At 33.2% G+C, this 9,211-nt stretch overlaps 1 protein-coding gene across 1 annotated transcript; it reads left to right on the top strand.

Annotated features, from left to right (window-relative positions):
* Positions 1-2,112: 2,112 nt before the first annotated feature.
* LOC111716221 (uncharacterized) lies at positions 2,113-8,717 on the top strand. Its single transcript, XM_023491661.1, has 9 exons — positions 2,113-2,530; positions 2,586-2,880; positions 3,118-3,175; positions 4,726-4,913; positions 5,407-5,509; positions 6,830-6,956; positions 7,311-7,399; positions 8,127-8,230; positions 8,474-8,717. The coding sequence occupies exons 1-9, from the start codon at positions 2,392-2,394 to the stop codon at positions 8,715-8,717; spliced, it is 1,347 nt and encodes a 448-aa protein (XP_023347429.1). The 5' UTR covers positions 2,113-2,391.
* Positions 8,718-9,211: the final 494 nt, after the last annotated feature.

The raw sequence follows: 9,211 nt of genomic DNA, 5'->3' as shown, positions 1-9,211 counted from the left end.
CCAATGAGGACCAAAATTACTTCTAATATCGTAATCAAAGCAGAGTCTCAACCAACTAATGTGTATTTACAAATATATTTTAAAGTTTCAAAAGAACCTTCATTTTACCAATTTACTTCACGATGCTAAAAATATAACGCAATGAACACAACACAATACTTTATTGATAAGAATAGAAATAAATAGCAAACGTTTAAATCACCGCTGCAATGGCAGGAATCATTTTCATTGCGAACTGCTTGTATAGACTAGCCTCCTGTCCTAATCTTTCCTGATGCAGTTCGATGAACCCACATCATCCCTAATTCAGGGAAACCCAGGGACGCTGTCGGTCACCAAGTTTGGCAGGGTTCTATAGCTATATACAAAAGAGTTAATACATTGTCTTTTTTACAGGCAGGACTACTTGCAATCCAGGCCTAACTCCAGGTCACTATGAGGACTTTAGGGTTTACATCAATAAAACTATCCATCTTAGCTCTGGGTCTGTATGAGGACTGAAGGGGTTACAATATGTGCAAATATATATTATTGTACAGGGTGTCCCAATATTATTATGTCTGCTAGAGTTTATTTTATAAAAACAGTAAATGGCTGTAAAGATGTGTCTATAATGTCTCCGCAAGATGAACAGTGAAGACGGACAAGTTTACTCTGTTTGTATACTGTAATTTTCTTGTTTATTAAGTACAACCGTATGCAGTCAAAACATAAACAAATTGTAAACATAGCAGACGAAAATCTTACGGATTAAAGCTTTCTCAGTAGGTATCACTATACTAAATCAAAGAATTTTTAAAAAGACGATATCGAATTCGTCACTGAATTCCCATGTTTATTGGGACACCCTGTAGTTAAGCTAATCACAATACGTAGCTAGTCTAGTCGCATTAAAAGTTTTGTGTATTTAAGGATTAATGCAGTTAGATTTATAAACAATGTACAACGCAATTTATATAGTTATGTTCAAACTGTATTCATTACACCTCTGTTTCCTCCGTGGTAATATTTATCTTGGGAATCCCGGCATCTATTATTAATAATGCAGGAGGAGCATAAATCACTTAACATGAACATTTTGTAATCATTCTGGATCAGTATCAGTATGGGTTAAATTAGAAGCATTTTCCCATAGTTCAAGTATCCATATGTGTCTTCTCCAAATTGCATGAACCTTTGAACTGTATTTCAGATCAAATATTCTAAGTTTAAAATATCAAAGATTTATACTATGACTTATAGAGAAAAAAGGGGTTTGATTAATAGAGTTAGATACAATCATTCATTTCCATAGTTTAAAAAATCAAAAGTTTACACAATAAGGTTATACAAATAAGGAAAATTGAGTTCTTTAGAAAGTACCAGGTCAATAATAAATAATAGTTTGTGATATATCTGATATCATTCCTTTAAGACATGGTGTCCTGGAGGATCTGGAGTTTCCTCTTGATTGCTGCCCTGGTATTAGGAGCACTGGGCCAGGAGCAGGATAATCCTGTACTGTACCGGACTGTACTACAGGCTGTACATCAGAGCACAGATTACGGCCGGGACAGGTGTATCACCGTTGGGGTAGATTTGAACCCAATAGATATAGAACAGTTACAGCTGAGTACCCAGTTTATACATGTTGACAGCGACAGTTTACTTCTTCTGACAGCTCTAATGAAAACTGCTTGGTGTACCAGGTTATGTAAAACTCTGATACCACTATATTTAAGTAATTAGTCATATTTAATATTAGTATTTTTACAAAAAGTAATTTTTTCCATAATTCAATCAATTTTTTAAAAATTTAACTGTTGCTGGCCTCATTAATATTGCTATATTATAACTTACTAGGCTGGGCGCTTCGCGCCCATCTTCTATTTAAATTGTGAACATGTTCTTTTTGTTTACATTTTAAAACAAAGAAGAAAAAAATTTTTGCGGATTTTTAAAAAAAAAATTCACGGATTTTCAAGAATTTAAATTTTTACAAAATTAAAAACCTTTAAAACACATTTTTTAAAATTTTTATCATTCATAAACCTTCCTTGTGGTCACATGATGTCCCACAAAAAATTTGGGCCCGATCAGTTTACCTGTTTTGACGTTTATTGGATACAAACAAACGAACAGACAGACAGACACCCAGACAGACAAGCCAAATTTATATATAGATAAGACTAATCCACTAGGTCCACATATGAACCCACATATTCCAGGTGTGGATCTACCAAGTCCACATTTCTAATTTTTTTATATTTTAGCTTTGTCTCACGTAATATTTCAATAATAAATACAATAGAGGATGTTTGTTATTTCCCCAAGAAATGTCTAACAATTCTACTGGTGAAAGAAAGCTTGCCCTGGTTAGAAGTATACAAGTCTAATTTAATCAACATATTAATGGTATCAGGTTCAAATGTTAAAATAATGTGCCCCTATTGTGGAATAAAGATTCCCAAAATTGTTAACATTTGGAATAGAGAAAAGAGACAACTTGTATTTCCTAAAACTAAAACAGACTGCTGTGATCCCTTGAAAGGTAAAAAAAAACATTGAAAGTCTAAACATATTTTTTATATTTTGTTTTCAATCAGGAAAAACATTGGTAGCCAGAACCTTTATTGCTCTCAAGAAATCAGAAAGTCCATTAAATTATAACGGAACTGCTCGGATAAATGGAAAGGTGGTAGAATCAACTATCAGAGGACCCAGCTATGATGTATTTTACGAACTATCCAATTATCTAAACTTTGACATCAACATGGTGCAGACCAGCAAGTTCCTCTCTCAGGCGCAGGGGGTCGTGGATCAAGAGACAGATTTGGTGCCATTAGGACAAACAGGGTGGACCAGATACAAGGATTCATTTGGTTTCTTTGAAATAGGAAGGTTTGTTTGTTAAAGTTCCATGTTTCTTCAATGTTGCTTCAAATTTTATCTTTCATGGAAGGCACATACCCCCTTGCCTCCCTCTCAGTTACGATCCTGCCAAATGACTTTTTGGTCTGAAAAGCAATATCAATATTTGGACAAAATTTTTACTTTTATATAGATTAATTCCTTGAGATTGAATTGAAGTGATAAAGTTTCATTTTTACTCCATGGTAATAATTGTGTATTTGTCAGGTTTGGGGGTAAAATGGATTATCCTATGGTTTTAATATGCTCTAAGCCGCTCCCAGAGGTAAACAGAATTTATCCTATGGTTTTAATATGCTCTAAGCCGCTCCCAGAGGTAACTAAACAGAATTTATCCTATAGTTTTAATATGCTCTAAGCCGCCCCCAGAGGTAACTATACAGAATTTATCCTAAAGTTTTAATATGCTCTCAGCCGCTCCCAGAGGTAACTAAACAGAATTTATCCTATAGTTTTTATATGCTCTCAGCCGCTCCCAGAGGTAACTATACAGAATTTATCCTATAGTTTTTATATGCTCTCAGCCGCTCCCAGAGGTAACTATACAGAATTTATCCTATAGTTTTTATATGCTCTCAGCCCCTCCCAGAGGTAACAAATACTATACAGAATTTATCCTAAAGTTTTAATATGCTCTCAGCCGCTCCCAGAGGTAACTAAACAGAATTTATCCTATAGTTTTAATATGCTCTCAGCCGCTCCCAGAGGTAACTATACAGAATTTATCCTATAGTTTTTATATGCTCTCAGCCGCTCCCAGAGGTAACTATACAGAATTTATCCTATAGTTTTTATATGCTCTCAGCCCCTCCCAGAGGTAACAAATACTATACAGAATTTATCCTAAAGTTTTAATATGCTCTCAGCCGCTCCCAGAGGTAACTAAACAGAATTTATCCTATAGTTTTAATATGCTCTCAGCCGCTCCCAGAGGTAACTATACAGAATTTATCCTATAGTTTTTATATGCTCTCAGCCGCTCCCAGAGGTAACTATACAGAATTTATCCTATAGTTTTTATATGCTCTCAGCCCCTCCCAGAGGTAACAAATACTATACAGAATTTATCCTAAAGTTTTAATATGCTCTCAGCCGCTCCCAGAGGTAACTAAACAGAATTTATCCTATAGTTTTAATATGCTCTCAGCCCCTCCCAGAGGTAACTATATACAGAATTTATCCTATAGATTTTATATGCTCTAAGCCGCTCCCATAGGTAACTAATACTATACAGAATGTACAATGTCACTGCTAGGTGTATTTTATATGACTCGAATTGGAACTAATTTATTTGTGTGGGGGGGGGGGGCAATTCTGCACTTATAGCAATTTTTTTTTATATAGGGTTCAACAATTGTAAGATTTTTTCTTAAATCGTCATAAAACATTTTGAATACAAAATTTAATCTTTTAGTCTGCTGCCTGACGTAGAAAAAATCATGCCAATTAGATATTTTCATGCACTATCCAGGCATCAGGCAGTTGACTTGGGGCTTCAAAAGCATATGTTAGAAGAATACAAAATTAGGGGACTCTAACCTTACAGTTAAAAAGTTATGCAAAAAACACAAAATAAACTGGAAAAATTTATGTTTGACTTTGAACCTAAAAATGCACTTGGTTAGATTGCTTTCTAAATTAAAATTAGATTTTCTTTAAAAGAAATAAAATGCCACCAAAAACCTGAGATGGTTTCAAGGATTCCCAGTGTTAGTCCATTTTCTTAAAATCATAAAGCCATCACAATTAGCAAAGATTTGTGAAGTGGAAATTATCCAAACCATAAGCAAGGCAAGAATAATGGATTATATTTAGGTCAAGTTCTACAATCTTTTGAAACCGTTCTCTGTAACACTGTGGATTGGAGTTCTGATTGTTGGATTTGTTTCACCAATTCTGTTTTATATAATCCTTAAACTCAACTATATTGTTAGAAGACAGGAATACAAGGAAGACAGCGGATTGTTTTTCATTTTCATTGAATTAATATGTTCTGAAAGAAGGTAAGATACTAAGTTAAAATCTCTACATATAAAGTTATAATCTCTGTTTGTCGGTCTGTTTGTATGTCCAATCCACTTCACACTCCGGTTGATTTCAATCTTGTACCGGGCTGACTTGAATCCAGCTAGAGCAAGCTGTACAGTACAATAACAGACTATGTAAAGAAAACTAGGACGGTACGCTAAAAAATAAAAAATAAACCTTCTATTGAAATTTACGTGGTTCAGAACTAAGAATCCCTTAGACAGATTTGCCTGAAATTTTGATTGGGAACTAAGGAGAACCACGGGAATGTTTTTTGATTAGTTTTGAGATTCTAAGTTGAGTATAGGTCTATTCTTAAAGGAAATAATAGCTAAAATTGTAATTTACAACCAAGCGGCAGCGCAGGTAAACGGCGTGGCGGAAGTAACAATGAGTACTCTGGGGCCAAGGCAATGCAGAGTTATCAATCTAGTTATAATAAAATAATCTATACTTTATATTGATTAGAGACACAGAAGTTTCTGATGGAGTAAAACTGTTCACCACTGGATTGGCATTATTTACATTTTTTATTGTGTCGGCCTTTGGATGCAACCTACGAGCCTATCTTGTAAGTTATCTAGTCAGTTCAAACAGCATTAGAGTTCTCAGATTATTATAGATTTATGTATAGGCAGCATTTCTTCTCCATATCCTAGTAAACTCTAGCATTTGATTCAATCTTAATTGTATCAACTATTGCGGAAGAAGTTTTCCAAAATAATTTTTAGAACATGCAAAGTTTGTTAATGAATGAATTTGTGCTAAGACTAGATACATTTCAACCACCTTTTCTTGAATTGGTGATTCATGATTTGTCATTTGTCCATGTCCTGATGGAGAACACTCCACGGTTGTAAGTAGTCATCAACGACAGTAATAGTTCAGCAACCTAGGTGAAATTCAAGTCCCAGATATATGTAATTGCACGGCGTTATCTTCATTCTTTTAGGAATACCCTTTAAAGGGAGTGACCGGCAATTTATGGTGGTTGAACTGAGATTGCAGTATTGTAGACAATTCTTTTCGGATTCATTTGAGACATGTAAAACGTTTGAAAGATCCATAATAACTGAGTTTGATGGCAAAGTCTACGTTCAAAATTATTAATTTGGGTGGACACGTTTTGAGAATAGGTTTTTTTTAAATTATTAAATATTAACGACACAAAATGTAACAAAAATTCTACATTAAACTTATAAGTTGTTTAGGAACAGGCTAAAACAATAAAAAATAGCTCTTATCATAGAAAAATAATTAATTTTATTCAATTATTACTTTCTGTGATCTCTCATTATTCACAATTATTTGCTGCAGATTTTTTGCAGATTCTCTGGAATTTCTTTTAAAAGACGACATTTGAAGAATTTTAAGAAATCTGCGAACAAACTCATAGAAAATAAGAAATTCAATATAATGATGAAAACAAAATAACTGATTCTAACTTTGATTTATTGATAAAGTTCTTATGAGAAATATGTTCCTAAAATTCTATTTAGTTTACTATAGAATTTTTAGAGTAATTTTTGTCGTCGTTATTTTGTAATAAAAAAATCAATTCTCAAAACGTATCTACTCAAAAAGACGATTTTGAACGTAGACTTTGTGCTCAAACTCAGTAATTATAGATCTTTACAACGTTTTATATGTCTCTAATGAATCCTAAATAATGTGACCACAATACTACATACTCAGTTCAACTACTATACATCGCTGTTCAATCCCTTTAAGCTTATTTTTTTCTCATTCAAATCAGATATTTTTAAAGGGTTGAATTAGCTCTTTGATTAATCTGGCTCTTGTTTCAGTTTCACTTATTAATAAAAAAACAACTTCACCTTTCATTGTAGGTTGTTGAGGACTATGAGAGGCCTATAGACTCTAATTGTAGGTTGTTGAGGACTATGAGAGGCCTATAGACTCTCTGAATCAGCTGATTTATGAATCAAAAAAAAACCTTGTTCTCAGAACAGACCGAGGATGGGCTCAAGAGCTCGAGAAGTCATTTCAACTACTAGGTTTCAACTATAAATGTGTTGCAACCCACCACTTACACTCCCACACATCCTGTACTCAATCAAGATTTTTATTTTAAGCATAAAGTACATATTGCTGTGTATGTTTAATTTAAAGTAAATTTCAATGTCCACCCATTAAAACAAAATATCTAATCTTTAATGTTTTATAATGGAAAATGGGAAAAAAACCATCAGGTGAAAAATTTATTTTTAAAAATGTCAAAATATAAAAAAAAATTATGAAAAAAACTTTGTTATTTATTGAAGACATGTCAGGCTGAGGTGAGAGGAAAAAGAAAATCAGAATTTATTTTTTAATAATTTTCGGTTTTAAAATATTCAATTTTATTTTAGACTCAATGAGTCGGTTAGTGGATACAAATATGCCTGGCAATCTCTCCTTGATCAATAGAACTCATTGTATTTCTCATGCAGAGTGGACAGTAAGCTTCTTTTCAAAGCTAAACTAATTTTTATTCTTACTTTTAGACTTTTTTGTTTTTATTTATTTTTGTTGATACAGGTTATGTAACTTTTATCTCATTAATTACTATATAATATCTCTTTTTATATATTGCCTTAGAAATTAGGTAAAATTAGATTAAAAGATGGAAAATTATAATCAAATACGAGTCCAGACTCCAGAGCTGGGAACATAATTGTATCGTAGATATTGAGATCAATGCTTGATCTCAATCTTTTGTTAATCTGCAGATTAATTTATTCTGTATTTGATATATGCAGCATAGTAAGCCTATCCTAAAGGGAAAACTGGAATGAAGAGTTTATTGATCCTCAAATTAAAGCCCCCAGAATGAATTTCAAGATCATGTTATCAGGATTATGAGTATCCCGTCTTAGAGCTGAAAACTTTAGAATGAGATATCCCTTATCCTGATCGGTCGATTAATCTGGAGATTAATAACAAGTGGAGACCAAGCATTATTTAATCTGGCGATTGAGAAAAAGAGGAGATCCACAGTTCTAAAGTTTTCAGTTCAGAGGCCGAATTTAAAGAATTTGTATTCGATTTTTCAAGATTTAAGCCGGCGCTCAATTGAAACCGGGTATTGGCAGATTTAAGCCGCGGCTCAAATTAATTAAATTCGGACACTGGTTAAACTTCCTGATTAGTTGACTGTATTGTTATTCATGTTTCTGTATTCTAAGGCCTTGGATTCAATTCGTCAAAGTGTTCTTGACTATGGAACACCTCAGTATAGAATTGCTAAGACTCCGTATGTGTTTGAATCAGGGAACTGCTATTATGCCAGGTTGGAAAACAAATGACTATTTAACTACTCAATTTGATGAAAGTTAATTTTAAAGTAAAATAATTTAAAAATAATTCACGTTATCATTTCAAATATTTTTGATCCAACAATTAAGCCATTTAATTTTGAAAGTTTTTTTAAATCTATCAACATTTTTTGTAAAACTTGGACAATTGTTGCATCAGTTACAAATAGTGATATTAAAAGAATTAATTAATGCTCTTTCAGCTTTGTTTTGTTCAGGAAGAAAAATCTATTTATGGAGACTCTTGAGAACAGAATGTTAGATATGGCAGCATTTGGTATCATGGATAAACTAAAATCTATCAGTGTTCCAGTTCCAATTAATTATGTTTCTGATGAACCTTTAAATCCTCTCACCCTGGAACATTTCTTCCTTTCTTTTGTGTTCCTTGCAGGAGGTCTAGCCACAGCGCTGCTTGTTCTCTTTCTAGAGTGTGTCGTGAACAAGAAACAAAATAAATAGTTTATCTAAAAATACATTTTTTTTCAACTTATACACCAATCACTTATTGATGTTGATGTTGATTTTGATGGTCATGATAAGATAAATGTTGATGATGTTGTTGTTGATATTGATTTTGATCAGAATTTTGAATGTTTATTTTTTTATTATATAGAAATTGATGTTGATGTTGTTTGGGTTGCTGTTAATAACGATAGTGATAGGGTTAAAGTAAAATAAAAGCTTTGTTAGGACTCAAAGAAGTTCGGAGTAAGATTTCGATTCTACTGGAGACCACCGGAGGGATTTCATTTTCACTGCAGGGTTTGAAAAGTCACTTTTTTCCATTTGAGCTTTACACATGTTGATTTACAATCCACTGGAGGGATTCAGATATCTTTCCAGAAGTTTATAATTCCACTGGAGGGATATCTAAATCTGAATCCCTCCAGTGGATTTATAAACCCCCTGGAAAGATATCTGAATCCCTCCGTGGAACTATCAACCCCCTGGAA

Source organism: Eurytemora carolleeae, unplaced genomic scaffold (genome assembly GCF_000591075.1).
Source record: "Eurytemora carolleeae unplaced genomic scaffold, Eaff_2.0 scaffold1939, whole genome shotgun sequence".
In the NCBI taxonomy this organism is placed as follows: Eukaryota; Metazoa; Arthropoda; class Copepoda; order Calanoida; family Temoridae; genus Eurytemora; species Eurytemora carolleeae.
The sequence above is the reverse complement of the archived record's forward strand: the minus strand, read 5'-3'. Positions and strand labels throughout refer to the sequence as shown.

What these genes read in the sequence shown, in the direction of transcription:
- LOC111716221 (XM_023491661.1), top strand. Translation starts at nt 2,392, where the DNA reads ATGGTATCAGGTTCAAATGTTAAAATAATGTGCCCCTATTGTGGAATA. An exon ending in TTAATATGTTCTGAAAGAAG is followed by an intron (nt 4,914 to 5,406) that starts GTAAGATACTAA and finishes TATATTGATTAG; the next exon opens with AGACACAGAAGTTTCTGATG. An exon ending in GCAACCTACGAGCCTATCTT is followed by an intron (nt 5,510 to 6,829) that starts GTAAGTTATCTA and finishes CTCTAATTGTAG; the next exon opens with GTTGTTGAGGACTATGAGAG.